This window comes from Falco cherrug, chromosome 11 (assembly GCF_023634085.1).
Source record: "Falco cherrug isolate bFalChe1 chromosome 11, bFalChe1.pri, whole genome shotgun sequence".
Taxonomy (NCBI): domain Eukaryota; kingdom Metazoa; phylum Chordata; class Aves; order Falconiformes; family Falconidae; genus Falco; species Falco cherrug.
In genome coordinates this window covers 13,835,223-13,856,007 of record NC_073707.1, presented here as the reverse complement: position 1 = coordinate 13,856,007, position 20,785 = coordinate 13,835,223, and the positions used below count along the sequence as shown (strand labels likewise).

Sequence of the window (20,785 nt, the reverse complement as noted above, 5' to 3'; positions counted from 1 at the left end):
CAAGAAAAAGCAATGGATCTATAAAGGTAATGCAGATAAAATCCTTATCCTGCAAGGAGAACAGATGGCTGTATTTACAGATACCTCCAGTCATATCAATACAGCTTTGATAGCAAGCTGTCCATGCGGATCATATTTCAGAAGCAGCACAAGAACTTTAGTGTTTGCAGGACTCTGAAATAAGCAGCAATATTTCATAACAATTCAAGGAGTCTGTGTTTTGATGCATGTTCCTAAAGTCCCAATCCCAAATACTTCTGCATCTGAACACCTTCCCAGAAGAGTATAACTGGAGACTACATCATTTGTATTGCAATTCCACTTTTTTTTTTTTCCAAGCTACCGAAGAAGCCACTCCCACAGACCTCATGCATAAAACCCACATCATAGCAGTGTGTGGATCACCAAGGAACCTAACACAGGTTCTACAATCCGGCATAATCTAGCAGTGAGCCTTAGACACTTCTTATGCGATCCTTAGGTAGGAAAAAACAGCAGGTCTGACAGTTTCTGCCACCACTGAATAGGAGTGAAGTTTTAGGACTAAAAGGCAACTGAAACCACTAAGTTCTGTGACATGAAATTAAAATCCGGTGCAGGCTTTTGCATTCCATTTTTTATTTTCCTAACATCTTGACACACTCACCAAAATTAGAAATCGTTTTTTTCAGTTCACCTGCTAAGTGCAATAATGCCAAGATCCCATTCACACTACTACAGGTTTCTCTACCACAAACGAGAACATTCACATGACTGGTAGTTCAGCAGCTTCAGCACAATGTGTCAGAATTAGTACTCCTACTGTTTTACACATTTATGATTACAAGTAATTCCCAGGATTCCCCAGTTATGTTTGGTGGCATGCACCGAAGAAACAGACTGTCAAAAATGATACACGCTGAGCACTCATCACGGATCACGGCGCTCAGTGGGAGGCACCGACACCAACCTTCCGTGATTGTTCCAGCTCCAGCTGATTCAGTCAGTCCATACCCCTGTCCTACAGGGCAACAGAAACAAATGTTCATAAACCGCTGAGTTGCTGCGGAGAGTGGAGCTCCTCCACAAAGCAGGATGCGAATTTTTCCACCTAGCAGCATTCGTACTTTCCGGAAAATAAGGCTAAAATGCAAAGATAAGAGTATGTATTTGTTGCTTAAAAACAAAAAGAGTACCTAATTTTATATCTGAACTGAAAGTTTCCACCATCTTCAAATAAACTTTTAAGGCATTCAAGGTAAACTTTGAAGGAACACATTTAAGTTTTTGAAAACACAGGCACAGATTTCTAAGCTTGTTTCCACATTTTCTGATTTGAAGATGAGTTAAATGTTTTGAGAATGCAGATTTATAAGACAGCAGAATTCTGTGATTTTCTCCTCGAAAATAACTTAAACAAGCTGTATAAATCTTGAAATTATATTATCCTTTAGTGTCACTACAGTTGGGAGTTGGACTAGATGATCCTTATGGGTTCCTCCCAACCTGAGATATTTTATGATTCACTTCTGTGAAAATGTGAAGTCTACAGTTACCTAGAGGAACAGACTTCCCACCTTACCCCAGAATTGTATAAATCCATTATTAAAGTTTCATGAAAATAATGCAATGAATACAAACCTCCAAACAGTTTGAAGTAACACTTATTTAAATTATGTCAGTAAATATTTAAAACCATCACAGACTACTGACACGTTGTTTCAATTTACACTTAATTACAGACTTGTTCAAGTTGAAAATGTCAACATTGAAACAAAGAAAAGCACAAAAAAATCAGATACTGCTCTTGTGGCAAGACTGATAAACATTTTTTTGGCACCATTAAAAATAAAATTACCTATCGCAGAGTGGGGTAGTGTAACCTTTTGAAATCTGTTCCATTTTGTAGTTGTAGGCCAATATAAATAGATTCCGCTGGAAACTAGTCATTTCATTCACTTTATTCATGACATTTTTGTAGATCCGATCCATAATTTCCTAGTTACATAAAAAGATTAACTCAAAGAAACAAATCCTAAATTCAGTACAACAAAAAGGAAACGTGACTTACAAATTCCAGTACATTTCAGATGACAACCCACTCCCAGGTTGCTTCCTCTTCACTTGCTAAGAGATAGCAAGGTGTTCACAGAAATGAGGAAGCCAGACACCAGAGCAGAAGCACCAGTTAACCCCAAGCTGCCTGCTGCCAACTATCTTTATTCCACTCATTTACTAGACGATTAATTAAAACTGCAATCTAATCCCCATAGCTATTTTAACTTTGAAAAACTGCTGACACTCAAATGATGAATGTTTATCCCCAACCTTTTTTATTTAAACTATGATTGCATTGATTTTGTTGTTAAGAACTTGAATTATGTTTTTTAAATAATTTTTAAAATTATTTATCCTTCAGTTACTTACCGGAACAGCTGCCATTAAGGTTGGCTTAAGTGTGGTAACATCACCTTTGCTTCCTTTCTTTATTTTAGAGGACTAAAGGAAAGAACAAGTTTACTAGCAGACACATTCAAGGTTTTTAACGTAAGAAACAGAACAACATAGCACATCTTTCCATTACATTCATTTAAATTATACTGTAACAATTAAAACTAGTCCAGAGTCCCAGTCAACCACCAACCCTGTTTCACGAACTGCAGAAAAGTTTTGTGGTTATATTTTTTAAGAAATATTATGAAGATCTGATGGTGTTTTTTTTTTAACCATAAGGGCTTACGTCTACAACATACCTGGTCAGCTAATGTCTGAGGCGAAGAGTAACCAATGCGGCATCCATGAGACAAACACACAAGTTCAGCACTCAGCTCCAGAACATGGGCCAGAGGCAAATAGCCAATATAGATGTCTTTTTCCCTGTAAAGAATTTTTTAACAGATTAGTGGTACAACGTAAACCTGGGTCCTCAGATGAGTCATTAAGCTAAATCTACACAGAGCTTACTGAAGAGCTACAGAAAGTGGAAAAGTGCCTTTGAGCTTGAGAACATACTTCAAATAATATGGGGGTTTGTTTCAAAAGTTGCATACACGTACTATAGGTTTAAGGCATGACCAAAGTGTGATGCCTACTCATGCCAAGACAGTTAACCATGTGTTACGGTTGCAAAGGCAAGTCTGCAGACAAGATAAAAAACTGCACCAAAGAGAAACAAACCACAGGATTTAACACTAACCACAGAAGTACTGCCTAGGGGAGCTTTCAACCTCTCTCATGCAAGGCAGCCTCACGGGCTTCTGTGTCCCAGTCTTGCCCACATACAGAAGACAAGAGAGCAAGCAGCACCTGAAGTAGTCATTTAATGCAGTACTGGAAGATGCTCAGACACCAGTGCATAGTACGATGTGTCACAGACAAAGCAATATAAAACAATTAATATTTTACACAGTAATTAAAGTTATATGCAACTATATGATTTCTTTATTTGCTGGTAAGCAACCGCTGGTACATACCCCAGATTTGGAATCCTCTCAGCCATTCCAGTTATCCCAGCAATGATGTTGCAATGGGAGATCATAACTCCTTTGGGAACTCCTGTGGATCCACTTGTGTACATGATCACCGCAATATCTGAGGGCACAGGCCTAGCCTGCTGTTTGTTACCTGTAGTTTGTGTTACAGAAGAGAAGGCATAACATGTGAAGAGCCTATTGTGCTGGGAGATCCGATACACTCATGTTTCAGCAGTCACTGCAATGCAACGCTACATGACTACTGCTATTACATTTCGCTTTCAGTTAAAAAGATTGTGGTCAAGCTTAATTGCCTTCACAAAGAGTAGGCATTTCTTTGTATTAGCCAAGCAATTCTTTCGGCGATCGTTCCAGTCTACCACAGCAACACTTCTATTGTTTCCCATATTTCTGCAGACGAGAGAGAAATGGCCAGAGCTTCGGCTTCTCCACAATGCGGCTGAGATTCGCATCCTTCGGCAGCCATGCCACACTGGTTCCATGCTGCCACACGGTCAATCCCCACTGGCAAAGCTACTTTCTCATGTGCTCCCTGGCAGGGCAACAACACGCTGCCTCATTTGCAACACCTGCAGCAAGGCACTGCTGAGCCAACATGAGACCCAGTTTCCATAAATATTTAGAGGAAATTAAACAGCTTTAAAAGAATTAGGGTGTTTGTCAAATATTTGCACTGACAAAAAGAAAATACAAAAACAATTGTGTTTACGCTTAGGGAAAACTGCATAATGCACAGACACATGCGGCACAACATACATGCTGAATGAGAAGAGTGAAAGCGTATTTAGTAACGTCCCACTCACTGAAGCCTGTCCATTCTACATGATAAACACCATGGAGGAAAAAAGCATCAGCACCAACTCAAGTACTTAATATAATATTAAAAGGCTTGACCATAAACAATTCATTGTGGTATTCCACAATTTATGAATGGTTAACTTGACAAAGATAACATTCCTTTATTACAGCATATAGGATGTGGTATTTAGACTGAAGAAAGGAGCATTAGACACCTTTTTACATACCACAAACAGATCTCAATGACCTAATTAATAACAGCCATAAAATATTACGCTGGCGTTGTCTGAACCAGTTTTAATAGTGCATAAAACTCATACATCAAAAAGGGAAAACGATCTTTTAAAGAAATTGAGAGGTCACAACATTGGGAGCAAACTTGCCATTGCCCTGATCAACAGCACATGGATTAACTACCTAACCTAGTCCTAAAAGAAAATTCAATCCAACATTAATGTGCCTTCAGTGGTTAAATGAAAGCACAAAGAATAAAAACAGAAGAAAGCAACTACTGAATATAATGAAATCTTAAGATACTAGGTTTAGCAGCTCTTCAGAGCCAAGAAAAAAAAATTATCATAACAGTCAAAACATCTTCTGAAATTCTGAATTCTAAAAATTTCACACAGATTGGAAATCTGCTAGAAAATGTCTTGAAATCTATTGATACTTTCAGAAATGCAATACAAGAGGCCAAGTTCTATCAGATTTAAATGGCTATTTTACATTGTTATTTGTGAATTTAACAAAACTTAATGGTAGCTGATGACTGATGTCTTTTGCGATAAAATACACAACAATTTTCTGTGTGTTCTGAATAACCTGGTTCTAATACGTCTGATCATATTCTTCAACCTGTGACACACGGCTGTTGAGAAGACTTTTTAATAAAAGCATCTGACTCCATTGAAAGAACAAAACAAAAATACACCCCACCCCACTTCCAACCGCAACCAAACTAAAAAACCTCCACAGATTTTATTTAAAGAAAAAGCAGATGATAAAAGGTTAATCACTGCATAATTTTTGGGGATATGCAATTATCCCAGGTTATGTCAACAGGGTCAAAGCAGGACAACAAATTAGATGATCCAAATAAAAAGAAGAGATAACCTACCCATATCTGCCTTGGCCCCCATTGCTTGCACAGAAGCCATAGTGTGAACAATGACACCCTTGGGAAACTCTGACCACGTTGTCGGTTTGCCATCCACTGTAATAATATGTCGCAGCAGTGGAACCTGAGAAACAATTTCCTGTGGACACGAACATGTGTTCAGAAATTAAACATGAGGTTTGTGCCAAAAAAAGCAAAAAACACAACCACCAAAAAAAACCCCACCCACTATCTACTGTATACATTAAAAAAAAAAAAAAAAGTACTGGCAATGTATCTGAGGTTTTAAAATATTAGAGGAGAAACTTGTCTAGCTCAAACAGCTCCAAAGCTTGAAACTTCTCATATCGAGATTTGCAGGACAGATTGAACCTTCCACTTAGAAGTCCAAAAACTTTTCCAACAATTTACTGATCTGGGTCTTATTTCAAGAAAAGCCCACAAATAAGACTGCAATGATTTGTAGAGGTAATTGACTTTCCACTCATAGAACACAGAGAAAATGGTGATACTGAGCTCTCAACAATTTTTATGTTGCTCCTTGATTACTATGCTATTTCAAATAAGCAACAACTAACAAAACTACAGAAAATTATCAGTTGAGCACTAGTTAAACATTTCAGGCAAAATGTGAATTCTTCCACTAAACATTGGTAAATTTTTTAGAAGAGATTATTACCACCTATAGCAGAAGATTCTCATACTCTTACTGCAAACTGAAATAAATGTGCATTGTATACATACTGTCATTCTAGCAACTTTAAAGATAAAGTTTGGGAAGTTCTCATTCAAAATTCAGCAATAGTTTTAGTTTTTCATTAAAACGATTCTCTTATGTGAAAGGTCTAGTTCCCCCAAAACACATGATGATGAAATTCATGCAGATTAGTTGTTCCATCTGTGTATTCAATCTGTGTCAGTAATGGGAAAAGTTTTTTGACTGTTCTAATGTTTAGTAGGTTTCCTCCCTGTACCGGAAACCAGTTCTAACTCTCCAAGCATCCATCTTTAGATTTAAGAGCCATTCTCTGCTGGGAAAACATCCATCAATCAATCAGGAGGTTGATCACATTTAGCTATTCATATACAGTTCATACATTTTTTTTTTCTGTTCTTCCCATTTGCTTCAACTGTTAAATTTAGGCACTAAGTCCACCTAGTTTCTTGTAAAGGTGTTCCAGGTGGCACTGAGCTCTTCAACAGTGCAAAGTGCTTGCCCTGTTCTCCAGTCTTTGAGGAGCCTAATTCCCACTGAAGACCAACTACCATTTTTTCTGTACATTAAGACAGATACATAAATCTTATTCTAGAAGAAGTGCCTGCCCTATAGAAAGGCAGTAAATCATTGTTCCGTACAGTGGAACCAGGCCATTTAACAATAATGAACAGATACACTGGAAAGAGACAGACAAAGAACAGTTTTCTGACCTTCAATTTTGTTTGCATCAGTTCTTTACTGGTAATGATGGTGGTCACCTCCGTTTCGTTTAGGCCATGTACTATTGCTGGGCCTCCCAGAGTAGCATATAGAGTAACAACTAAAACAGAAAATGGGGGTAAAATGGTGAATCTCCATGTTCCATTTTCAAGTATAGTTTACAATAAGGGGCTGAGATTAATCTGGGTTGGGTAACAGTAAAAATATTTGTCAGCTAACAAAGGTGGTATAGTTTTGTGCTTTACAAAAAAACCCATATTATGTGAATTTAAATACAGCATAATTTTCATTTACTCCCAGAAAGAATAAAGAACAACCACTGAGAACAACCACTGTCTATGTGACCGTTTTAGTTAGACCCTGAAAAGCAGTAAAATTGTCTAACTAAAGGTAATGTGGTTTTGGAACCTCATATCGCTCCCTTCTAGATCTGCTCTCATACCTTCATGGCTTTTACCATTTTAAAAGTAGGCATCTGTTCTCAGTTTAATACACTGTTAACTGTCCTCTTGTACACAGGAAAGAAACAGCTTTCATTTATGACTTCTCTTTTCAGAATTCACGTGCTCTGTTACTAGCCTTTTACAACTGACTGCTAATAGAACATTACTGTAATACTTGTCATCAGCGGATTAATTCTTACACTCAATAAATCCGTAACTACTACATTCTCCCATCTTTTTAAAACAACATAGTAGAGGTTTAATCATCACAATCATTAGACATTGAACTGACATCAATACAGAATAGCAAGGAAGGAAAATATTCAGGAAATTCACTATTTGAAACACTGTTTCCTGCATTTAAGGGCAGCTTGTTAGCAATAGAGTGTACGCCACAATTACTTCGTATAAACGATTTTAAAGTCATATTTAATTCCCTGCCGTTTTTATGGGAACTGCATGAGAAAAGGCAGGAAGAGACGGGGGAAGAAAAAGGCAGCTCAAAAAAGGAAGAGAGGTGTTGCTCTCAAAAAAGTAGTGATTTCCTATTTTCCAAGCAGAATGCTGAACAGGGGCATCACAAAAAAGTTGTAAGGTCAATCACCACAGCAATTACAACATCAGAGCTGGAAGTTTTGTCACATTAGGTATCTGAATGTATTTGTATTTTAGTCTGGATTTAACTGAATATTTAAACAACATAATTATTAAAACAAGACACTCCCTCATATGTTAGGGCTGTACCTATACGATGTTCACTGCAGCAAAAATAAAAATAAAATAAAAGTCAAACTCTGTTGTGTTCTAAGATTTGAAATCCAGGGAGTTACTAACCCAGTGCAGCATATTAAGGACTCAAAAGCAGTTTTCTTACACAGAAAAGTAAATAGTTGACCTCTACTTATTTTTTCCTTGTTAAAACAGTCCATCATAGTTCAGAACTGTTGCAGGGCAAATGCACATGCACTGTGTTTTCTTTAATTTGGTGGGAGCAAAGTCCAGAAGAGTGCCTCTACTAGTTCCCACGAGCTCTCCCTCCTTACTGCAGTGACCCCTGTTATATAAACATCTAGCAGAAATTTAGTTTCCCCAAGCCAACAAGCACAACCAAGACAACACACTGCCTGGAAAGAAAAGCATAATCTCTGAAATAACCATTTATGCAGTTAATTACTCAGCTATAAATAAATACGTCGAGGATAACGTAGAGGTATATGACAGAGCTGAAGAGAAAGAGGGAGATACCATTTATATGATGGTGGACGGATGTCACAGAGAGAAAAAAACCTGAGCAATGACTCTGATCTGTGAAATTCTCACTTCTCCACACTGTCACCTCAACCTTTTGCAGGCAAATCTGAAAGTTTAGGTCATTTTCCTCTCCTCGTTCTCTTAAAAACATACTGACAAGGGATTACCTTGTGTGTTCATCTTTATACATGCAATAGTACAAGCAAGTCTTTGATACCTGAATTTCTGCTAGGAATACTGCTCTAAAAGTCTGACAACAAGAAAGATCTCAACACCACTGAATTTGCCAGCTAATCCACAAGAACAAAGCCTTGCCCTAAAGAAACAAACATAATTTGAAAAAAATGGCAAAAGTTAACTAAAATGCTACACTATTTCAGCATCCATCGTACATCAACAAAAAGCAAAATCTACCTCTGAAGGCTTCAGCCAAATAAACTGACAAAATCACTTCTGCTCAAGCTTCAGGAAAGCATCACTGAAAAACAAAACACCCTTTCCTATTTATTTCATTATTTGGTAATACACGTAGATGTTTTATCTGCCTACACTGATGAAGAGCTCTTCACACAGATTAAGAGCAGATACTTTGGAAGAAAAACCTGTTTTCATGTTAGTACTTTTTTTTTTTTTTCCATTTTTGAACTAGCAATCCTACACTACCTCCTGCAAACACAAGACAGCTCCAAACAATGTAAAATTTACAATCAGGCAAACATTTCTAATCACAAACCCACTTCTTTGTGCAAGTAATCAGTAACAAAAATTACTTTCCCCATTTTAATTCTGTAGTGCAAAAGGCATTCTCTCCAACACTATGTATGTACAAAGCAGATGAACCTGGCTCTCTTGACATCAGTTCTGGGCACATACCATCAGATTTAATGCACTTCACAACCAGAAAGAATTTTACAACAGTACCACAGCAGTTAGTTGTTGTGAAAGTCGTAAACTGAAGAACTTCAGCAATGTCTTGCCACACAATTTTATAATTCATTCAGCAAACTAACTGTAAATACAGCATATCACCATCATCTGCCAATACACAAGTCAGCCAAATTCACGTAAGATGACGTACAGCTTAGATGCTAAATACCCTGTCAAACAGTGTGCTGAAGCACGTCTCACTCAATAAGGGAATTGAAAACATTAATCCAACAAAATCAAAAACATATGCACACTATTCTGCATACAACATCCATCCACTATCTCAGATGTATTCCCCCCCCCTCACCCAAACTATAAAATCTTCCTAGGATTTCTAAGTGTACTTCACTTCCAAAGGAAAAATAACTGATACAAGCCTTTGCATTTTATTCCCAGGATAGTCACTAGGGATCTAACACATCCCAAAAGTGATAAAACTGAACTGATACAGTGTGTTAGAAGACACGTAGTTTAAAAGCAACACAGGCATCTCATCCAACAGCAGCCTGAGCAGACCTCAGCAGCAGCCACTCACTGAAGAACGAACAAGAAATACCACCGAGTTTAGGCTGGAAGGCACCTGGGAAGATAACCTGCACAAAACAGTTCATTACAGCAGAGTGCTCAGAGCCATGGCCAGTCTGGTTTTAAGTATCTCCAATGATGGAGATTTCACAACCATTCTAGACTCCTGTTCTAGAGTTTTAGATTTAGAGATTTAGATTTAACCACTCTCACAATGAAGTTCATCTTTAATATGTAATCAAATTTTCCTGTGTTTTAACTTGAGCCTGTTGCCTCCAGCCTTACCAAAACACACCTTTAAGCAGAGTCTGGCTTCGTCTTCTCTGTATGTTCCCATTAGATAGTTGTAGACAGCAACAAGATATCAATTCCTTCATCTTAATGCTGAACAGCCCCCACTCTGTCAGCCTCTCCTCGTATGTCATTCTCCCACCCGTTCAGCATCTTGGCAGCCCTCTGCAGGACTCACTCCAGTACGTCAATGTCTCTTTCCTACTGGGAAGCCCCAAACTGGCCGCAGAACCCTAGATGTGGTCTCACATCACGAAAGGAGGAGGACTGCTTCCCTGCACCTACCTGCTACACTCATGCTACTACCACCCACGATGCTGTTGGCCTTCGCTGCAAGGTGGCACTGCATACTCATGGTTGACTCACTGTCCACCAGCACCCACAGGTCCTTTTCTGCAAAGCTGCTGCTCTCTCTCTCCCCAGCTGTCCCCCAGCCTATACTGGTGCATAAGGCATTCCAGCACACACAGAGGAATTCGTAATTGCTTTCACTAAACTCCACAAGGTTCCAGACAGCCCACTTTTCCAGCTGACAGACCCCTCTGGACACAAGCCCTGCCCTCCAGCCTACTGGCTGCTCCCCACAACTTGCCACGGGCTGTGACCTCCCATGTTTGCACCTGCCCCACTGCCCAGGCCTTCCATAAAGACATTAAACAGTACTGGGCTCAACACCAGTCCCTGAGGGCTGGCAAATAACTTTGCCCTCTGATTACAATCCTTTCTGCCAATGGTCCAATGAATTTTCCATCCGTCTTACCTATTTATCCATTCTTTATCTTAATAGTGTGGTTGTACAGATACTACAGGGACCATGTCAAAGGCCTGGCTGAAGTCAGTATGCAGCATCCACCTGTCCTTGTCCACAGAGCCTGTTATCGCACCAGGCAAACAGCCCGACTGTGAAACCATGTGGGATGCGGCACTACCATCTTGCAACCAATTCCATCCTTAAAACTGAGGGAATACTACAGCGTAAGGGTATAAACCAAAAAAAAAAAAAAATTCACACAAACCTGCAGTAAAGACTTATTTAAATTAAAATTGCTATATTCTCATGAACATATGGCTTCTCAAATTGAAACAGACTCATGCTTAGAGCAGAGAGGGACCACTCAGATACAATTTTCTTGTTAGGCTTGCTTCCAAAATCTGAAAAAAGTTTAACTGATACACATCTTTAGTGTGGGTAGGTAGTAAATCGGGAATTTCTGCACATCTGGCTTTTACAGTCCATCTCTTATTGGCAGATGTATATGTATATGGGGCATGCAAGAGAAGAGGCCAAAGCCTGTGAGGAACAGCAGCCCCTAGAGTGCCCTGTGGGAAAACGAGAAACATCCCCCTTGGTGCATCACAGAACCCAGCCAGGTTGAGCTTCCAGTGACACAAATGACATATTAGGGAGTGATGATGAAACTGACATCGGAAAACAATTCCTATACCAAGTTGAGATCAGCACTCAATAGGTTTCTCAGCAAGAAAAATAGGCCTAGAGCTCCTACACATATCCTTGTGCCCAGGTTCACACTACGCTGGGTACATAGCGGTTTTCCACCATGCAGATGTGCCTCGGACACAGCTGTGGCTCAAGTGAAAGGGGAGCTGACCTGGCTTCGCATCTGTGTCTGCCCTGTGCTGTGAAGCTGTGCAATGACACCTCCAGCCAGCCTGCCCTGTTCTCCACTCCTCAAAGGCACCTCCAGCACAGCCTGCCACCGCCAGTGCACACATCCTGCCAAGAAAGCACCTTCTCTGTCAGCAGGTTCAGCCCTGGCCCAGGAGTAGTGGTCTCCACAGTAAAACAGCAGAAACCTAAAGGATATTTAACTGGAACTTACGAATGGGACTACAACTGTCATCAGACAGAAGAGCCCAAAAGACTTCTCTTACGCTCACTCCATGAGAAAGTCAGAAGTGTCATCCAGGTCAGAGAATCTAGTCTCAGTCCACTGCCACAGTTAAGAATCCAGTTAGCATATGATTAAAATGGATACTATGAATGAGACAGAGACTGACTTTAAACAGCTCATCAAAACTAAAAGTTTCTGAAGCAATAACTAGGACTGAAGCTTGCCCTCGAGCATAACCTCAAGTCAGCACTCAGGTTAGATTAGGATGTATTAAATGGCATGCAATGGACTATGAGAAAGTCAAGAGGCAGAAAGAAGAAAGAAAAATACTAAAAAAAAAAGTCAGCTCAGTCTAAGGTTTGAGTTAAGGAAAGACTTACGGGTTGGTAAAGAGGTTGCTTAGCAACTTTTTAATTGAAAAAGGTCTCCAAAGTAAGGTCAGGACTTACTCATGCCTTTTCACTTTTAGAGATAACAATACAATAAACTCTAACCAAAACCAAAATTGAAGAACTGATAAAATATCCAGTTAAAACTTATAAGCACAGATGAAGGTTTGACATCAACTCCTGAAACTGATTTAATGAATTCATGTGTGATTTTTGTTTGTTTGTTTTTAGGAACTTGGGAATCTGTACCGATTTGAGATTGAAAGAAAATAAACCTCTCACAAATTCCATTGAGCAAGCTACACTCGCCAAAACCATACTGCAACTGCAAACACATACGGGTTTCTCTATTCGATAAAGCAAAACACTACAAAGTGCAGTCTCTACCTTACATGGCATTTTTTATTTGTAATTTTAAACATTCTGTATAAAGTCTATAATAAAGTTTTCTTAGTATGTAAAGTAAGCAAAAGGTTTATTTTCAGATTGCATTGTAAGATCAAAAGACAAAAATTCTAGGAAAGACGCATACTTACGCTGGTAGTTGCACATAAAGCAGGCCTGCGCTGCAATCATCCACTCGGCTCTGGTCTCACAGAAGATAGCAATGTTAGTCTTTGGTTGCTGACCCAATACTGCTAAGCCCTTTCCAAAATTAACAGCTTTAATGTATACATCTTCATATGAAAGCCAGGTGTACTTGCCAAGGATGACCTAATAAGAATAATAAATTCAATTTAGAAAACGAAAATTCTTAACACATGTCCTACTACATCTTCATCCACATCAAGAAACCACAGATGTTTGAAGTAATATTTGCTTGAATTATGACAGCAGTTTACTCAAGATAATGAATAATCTTCTTGCCAAAAACTACAGGGACTGTGGAAGTTCCAACACAAATACTGCAATATCTCCACACATGTTATCACCTCAGTTTCTATTTTCACATTAGGAAAGCACACAGCTCCCACCGTATTTTGTAGCTTCAGAAGCCCTCTGAACAGCCGTGGTTATCTGACCCATATGCCTTTAATTTTTACAAAGATTTGTTGTGTTTTAAGTAAAGGCTGACAAGCACTAGCTAGTACATATCTCTATTTGCTTCTGGGAGATTTGGGCTACAATTCTCCTACACACATATGATATTTAAGTGTTTATTCTTACTTCAAAAATAGTAATAAAATAAAAAAATCAGTGAAACTGGAATCCAGAAAGCAGTGTATCATTGAGTCCTCAGTCTGAAATTGAGAGATCCCTTTTCCTTTGTTTGTTCCAAAACAAATGCTCAGGGGGAAGAAGAGTAATCTTTTTGCCCTTTTTTACTGTCAAACAGAAGTGGGACAGAAGACCAGACTGGAAATTGCTGGCAAGTCTCAGTACTGAAAAGTCATGGAAAACATTAAGCAATCTCACTTCTCTTTTATATGGGAAAGCTGGTGCACAGTAAATTCAAATCCAATTTTACAAGTCACTATTTATCAGATTTCTGTGTGTGCACATACACCTTGCAGTACCACTTTCTTACTGAGTGAGAAATAGGGTATCTCTGAGTATATCCTAGATATTTTCATATACAGATGTAGTATGAACATGTCTTAAATTGAAAATCCAGACTAAGTTATTATACCTTATCTTGTTTTGTACAAGCACCTTGACAATTTTTAAAAAAATGCGATTTTTATTAGTCAAGTATTTCAGACATTTCCTTTGACTACACAGCATTAGTAACACATGCAAGCAAACACTAAAAACAAAAGCTAGAAAAGCAAACTTCTCCCTCCTCCCCCATTCCGATTTCCGCATTTCATTTTTCATCTTTTACTAAATTTCAAACTTGTGGGCTGTAAAACCTAACAACTCTTTGGCATGTAACTACATTTCTAACAATTCTGTAATTCTACATCCACTTCCTGAATAAAATGAATAATTAAAGAAAAATAAAATGTAATAGTTTTTTTAATCAAAACACGCTTTTTAAACTGCTATATATAGTAAACTATTGGGTAATTGAGTTGTACCTACTACAGCCTTGCTGCATATTGGCGGCATATTGCTCATTAACCTACTTGTTTAGCAGGACAAATCTTTAACTCTGGACAGGTACATGTGCAACTGTGCTTGGAAATTTCAGAAATGTTTTTAAGGGAAAATATTATTTCACAAAACAAAACAAAAATACCTGCCAACAATAGCAATACTTAGCAATTTCACCAGAAAATAAACATTTCCTCACACCAGCATCTGCTCAGGTTTTCCTGTTTTCTTTACAGAAACTCAGCTCCGTTGGCAAATCAGCTGTTTCAGAGCGAAAAACTTTACTGGAGAAGAAAGATCACGGTGAATTTCTCTGCTGGCACCGGTGAGAGAACCCCAGCAGAACTGCTGCCTGCCCTCGTGTGCGGAGGGCTCACACGCTGCTGGCGCTCACAGCCACAGCCCCCCAAGGAGAAGGACCTGGGAGCTCCTTTCGGTTTCAACACACCAAGATATTTCTAGTGTGGAAAAATTTTACTGCTTCCAAAGAAAATACTGCATCTCTTCCTGTCCATCCAAACTTCAGTAATTTGGAATTTTAATTCAAATTTGGAGCATTTTCCCCCAAAACAGTATTTTTGGCAGACTTGTGAATTCTTGACAAGTTCATCAGTTGAAAACAATTTAGAGCAGTAAATCGGGTGACACCCCTTCCATCATTATACTCTACCTAGAGCACGGCCTCAGGGATACTGCTCCCAAATAATTAGGCCAAGAAACACAAGCAGATTCTTCTTACTGTTTCTGGTAAATCTGCCAGTGCGTAAGTGAACAGGGTCATTTCCACCATTCACTACATACCTCACTGAAGTTGGAATAATATATCATTAAAGGGTCAAAACTCAATCTTTCTGAATAACACTTGTGATTCTGCTTTTTTTTCCCTTTTTTTATTATCTTAAATAATTTATCCTCATTGCTTAAACAAGTTTGATATAAAACAGCGAAAGGCGGCCTTATCGGTGCTTTCCTTTCCTAGAGGGTTAGAAAATCCATAGAAAGGAAGTACAGCACTATTGTAGTTATTTTTATATAGAAAGAAATATGTGTTATTAACACAGATGTGTTAAAACAGATGAGAAGACCTTTTCCAATGCAGCTATTCTGAGCTTTACTTTTCTTACTGCCTTCCATGTATTTAAATTCCCATGTTCCCTTCCTCCTCATGCCCACTGTTTCCTCTCTATTCCCTCCCTATGACATATTAATATACTGCCTCTGTCCATATGTCCCTTTCTTCTGCATTTTCCTATATGCTTCTTCTGCAGGACACAGAGCAGGTTACGGTTTCTCCCATCCTTCCTTATGTTTGAGTATGTCTCCAAATCCATCTCCATTTCGGCCCTCCCCTCAGTAGCCTTCGCTAGTATTTTCCAATGTACAGATAGTTTCTACGTTCAACAGCTGTTAAGACTGACGTGAAGCGCCATAACCTTTTACATGTTCACACGCATTTAATTTTACAACTTTCAGAAGTTATTTCTGCTAGATAACTACTTACACACGTGCAGAAAGTAAGCGCCCAAGAGCTTGCAAGCAAAGGGCAAGTCAAGATTATTGAGAACTGATTAAATGGACACACAAACCCAAAGCTGCATCTCAGAGCAGCCAGCGCCTCTGAACGCCTGCTGGGAAGCACCACGTTACGTAGAAGAACACTGCCCCCTAGCGCCCCAGCTCTTCAACGCACTTAAAGCTACTAAAAATAAGTCCGGTTATATTTAATTGCATTGGAAAATACTAGTAAATATCAATACTGTATCCGTACTGAAAATCCAGCAAAGTATACAGACTAAAAACTTGCCGCACAGCGAACATTTCTTTAGTCTGTATTTTAGGGCAACCAAATACAAATTTTTAGTGTGAAGGTGTCATTAAATGTTCTCAAAAAAGCTGCAGGCACACGTGGAGTCGTTAAACTACCTGACCTCAGTTACCTTTCAAGTGGCTTATAAGGCTTGAAGAACCTTGACTACAATGTGGGAACCAGCGATCACAAATTAAATACATCTCCCTGTAGAAACTGTATTAATACAAAAGAAGTTGAAACCGTATTAATACTAAAGGAAGTTGAAATATCTATTTTTGGCTTTTCTCATATGAAAACATGGACTGAAGGTGAACACTTCTGAACCCCCCCACCTTCAAACATTCTTTACATAGCACCCTGGGTTTTTCAGTATCATAAGCTATCCTTTTACTGCTCAGTAACTTGGCAAGAACCTTCCTGCAACTTCACATCAAGTTTCAGTTATAATTAGTAACGTTCTGAATTCCCAGGTGCTTGCCCACTTGCTTACTCTTTCACCTTAAGTCTCACAGGCTTTAGACACATCACTTTCCCCTACCAAAAAAGTGTTTACTTTCCCCCACTATGTCTTACTTATTAAGCTTCCATTAATTCTGTTCTTTGTTACAAGCTCTTTTCAAAACAAAACAAGCAACCAACCCCCAAAACAAATACATCCCCCTTCCAACAAAAAAAAAAAAAAAAACACAAAACCAGAACACACACACACAACCAAAGCAAAATCCACATACCAACATATATAAAAGCAAGCACGTGACAATATAACCTATAAATAAGACAACATAAAATGATCAACCAGCAGAATAAAGTTAATCTTTCTGGCATCATAAAATTTAAGCTCTGCTTAAATTAATTATTTTTTCCAATTAATTACATCTCAATTTCTCAAGTATTTTCAACAGTGTTTTATCCTGACTTAAATAATAGGTACGCTCTCCAATCCATGTATTCAAGGACACTACAGAAGAAAACAGAAAAAGCAACTACATACGAGAAATACTGCAAGATGCAACAAAGTGAGCAAAAGCAAGTATTTGTATTTCATTAACATCCATAAATTTCTGCTACTCTGGCAACTACACAGGAACCAATTAATCTTTTTAACAATATAATAACATAAAGATTCAAGAAATTACAGATTACCTAGGATATCGCTGCTCTCAGAATAACTTAATGTTAGATATCTAGCTTTAATTAATTTTAGCTATAAGTGTGAACACACTTAGTTCTCCTAAGAATCAGAAGCTCAGTATTTTACTTTGAGATATTTACTCAATTAATATATATCATAAATTACATACATTATGCTCCATTAATAAATCATTAATTATGCTAATCTAGCCCATTACAATTTGCATAGAGAGAAATCTAAATAGGTAGTGCAACTCAGTACACAGGCCCACGATCTATATTCCAATCTGCCTGTCACTTGCAGATTACCTCAAAAATGCATCAATCATTCCCACTACTCTGTTCAATTTATGAAAGGGGAAAAAAAAAAACCTAACAAGTTTTGCAACTCCCGTGAAGTACAGAAGTTATATGCATTACATCGAAGATTTAAAGTTGTCAGGCATCTCTTTGAAAAGTTGCATCAAACAAGCTTTAACAAGTTGCCTTCACTAAATAGAACCAAGCGATAAAAAGATGCATGGTATGAAAGACAAAAATCAAAGGAAAAGAACCTTTATAATCAACAAGGTGTCTTGTGAAATTTTCCGATTTTCCTCACTTGCTAAAACATGCTATGAGGTATTAAGAAACACTGTATTCCTTAATGGAAAAAAAGAAAAGAAAATTAAAAGCAGACTTACGTGATAATGCCACAGCTTGGAACAAAGTAACACCAGGATAAGTATGGCAATGACCATAATGAACTGTTGTGTCAAGCTTAGACAAAATTACCTAACTTGGGCAATTTCCAAGTCTAAATACTTAGAAACAAGTAATTTAAGTAGGTCAACACCAACATTCTTCAGCTTTCCAATATTCAGAACACTTTGCTTGCATAATGGAAAAGGCTAAACCTCCTAAGTTGCTTAAGCCCTACGTTACCAATTATGTTTAAAAAACAAAGCACTGACCACAGTGCCAAAATTCTGATTTATGCTCAGAAGCCCACTTTGTATGACATGAACTTTCTGTTTCTTTTTAGGGCAACGAGGCAGCAAAATGTGCATCAAGAGGGACTGTATGTCACCATTTCTCCCAGCACTTCATCCATACTGAAAAATAACTCTATAGCTGGGAGGGAGTTTTGCAACAATTAGAGGTTCTTAACAGAACTAAACTTTGCCATGTATTGATATTAACCAAATTCTACTTTAAACACTAAAACATCAGAATTAAAACTCATAGTATTTAAGGAATCCTTTATTATAAAAACAGGTAATTTTTTTCTTCTGCAGGAAAACTGATCTTAACTGCCTTCATAGCGTATCGTTAACAACTTCTAAGACGGAAGCACAGACCTTTAACACATCCACACACAACCTGTCAATGGTATCTTGACTTGCTTCTTCAGGTAAAGCTGCATTATTAAATGCCTCTGAACAAATACAAAGTTGCAACTGACAATACGGGCCTGAACTGAAAAGTCTGTAAAGTCAGTCCCTTGAAACCCATTAATGGAGTTTTATATTGAAATTACATCTCGTGCACACCCCATCATCACAGAGTAGCAGAGCTGTAGCTCACCTTAAAGGAAATTGAAAGAGGAAAAAAAACTCTTCCAATTAAAGCCTGCACAATATTTTTCAAAAAAAAAAAAATTTCATTTAAGCCCTGAATTCACAGGGCAGAACAATAAATCATTAAGTTATGATTAAGTTTACTGGAAAGGCACATCTGAGTACAGGCACCTAGCAATTTTTCTATATTTATCTGATTATAGTTCAAAACAACACAGAGGGAGACTTCTTTTTTAATTCACCTAAAAGGAAAACTTGAAAGCCAGTTACATCATCAGCTGAATATTAAAAACAAATGTGCATTTTTCTTTGGCTGAAACCATAAAAAAGGCTATCTACTCAAGAATGCAAAAAGAAGGTTTAGATTTGTTTTAAATGCTAAGTAATGAAACATTGCGAATCAGGTAATTTAACTGTTCTCATGACTACTTAATCTACGTAGATAAACTTTTCCCCCCCTCAATTTGCTTTACTAGACTAAAAATGTTGCAAAATAGTAAACGTACTTTTAAAAGACTCTTGAAGGCAGACTGCAAAGAGACTTACCTTTTTAAAAACTTTTCCTGATGGCTGGATTTCATCTTCCTCTTTTAGGATGTCACGTGTTCCCAAGAGTTTTTTGTCCTTAAATTTAGTTTTAGCGTATTTAAAAACTTTGTCGAGTGTATCACACCCAGGATACAAAACAGAAGCTAAGCAGTGTAGACTGTTAACAGATCTGTACGCACCCCCAGGCTTGTTATTCACAGGTTTAGCTTTAACCTGCTTGGCTTTTGCTATAGCCTGCCTTGATCCTGAAAATATGTACCATGGAATGTATGTTACAAAGGTGTACACAAAGATCATAAAGTTTATAAGCTGTAGAAGAACAGGGTTGATGTTATGCTTCAACTTCATTCTGGCTGCTTGCGAAGGTTACAAGGAAGGGTTCGGAAACATGGATCAATTAGACAGAGATCCAGTAAGATCTGAAAAGAGAAGAAAAGGTTAGTGGTAAACTCTACAGCAGCTGGCAGGGGAGGGTATTTTCAAACAGATTACTCCAAGCCATGTCCCAGTCGGTCGTCTTATACAGAAATTCGGCTAGAAATCTTTTGACACAAATGAAACAAGATGCTGACAGACGAGGAAAAACTCCTCCATTCCCATTTACCAGCCCTCAGTACTTACTAATATTTTGGATTACTTTGGATACTACACAACACGAACACAGAACCTAAGGGATTTGGGACATGGGTTTTGAAATGTGACACGCGAATGGCATGTGTTTATCTGAAAATATTGTATGGTTACACAATTTAAAAGATTCTCTCCAACCACATCAGAATATCTATGCGTGTACCTTCACCAGGAATCTTTACAGCTTTGAGTGTAAATCATCAGCTTCCATACAAGCCCTAAGTACACATGTAATGCCACCACTCTGCACATCGGAACCCCCACCACTAAGTATGGTATAATGTTTGGAAAGCATTTTAACAAGCGGGACACCTACATAAGAAGAAAACTGTCGCCTTCCCCCATGCAGGCCCTGTATGCCACAGAACTTCGCCAGTTCCTTTATTCCCAGGGACTTTACATCAGTCCTATGATTTCAGTGTCAGTGCCAGTATGCAATGGGCACACTTGTTATACAAACAAACATGACAGTAAGTTAACTAATATTTGGAAAATACTGGAAAATAGCATAGAAACATCCCCCCAAATCCTAGCAACAGTACTATGAAGATATGTAATTTTTTC

General features: G+C 38.2%; 1 protein-coding gene across 4 annotated transcripts in view; it reads right to left on the bottom strand.

Moving 5' to 3' along the window:
- Positions 1-20,785, bottom strand: part of ACSL3 (acyl-CoA synthetase long chain family member 3) — a 53,740-nt gene that overhangs the window by 14,123 nt on the left and 18,832 nt on the right. For all 4 annotated transcript variants that reach the window (XM_055723516.1, XM_055723514.1, XM_055723515.1 and 1 more), the window contains exons 2-10: positions 19,589-20,010; positions 13,042-13,219; positions 6,817-6,926; positions 5,389-5,527; positions 3,453-3,603; positions 2,733-2,856; positions 2,407-2,478; positions 1,838-1,977; positions 950-1,122 (exon numbers count right to left, since the gene is read on the bottom strand). In XM_055723516.1, coding sequence (XP_055579491.1) covers positions 950-1,122; positions 1,838-1,977; positions 2,407-2,478; positions 2,733-2,856; positions 3,453-3,603; positions 5,389-5,527; positions 6,817-6,926; positions 13,042-13,219; positions 19,589-19,939 — 1,438 coding nt within the window. In that variant the 5' untranslated portion in view covers positions 19,940-20,010. The remainder of the gene's footprint in view (positions 1-949; positions 1,123-1,837; positions 1,978-2,406; positions 2,479-2,732; positions 2,857-3,452; positions 3,604-5,388; positions 5,528-6,816; positions 6,927-13,041; positions 13,220-19,588; positions 20,011-20,785) is intronic.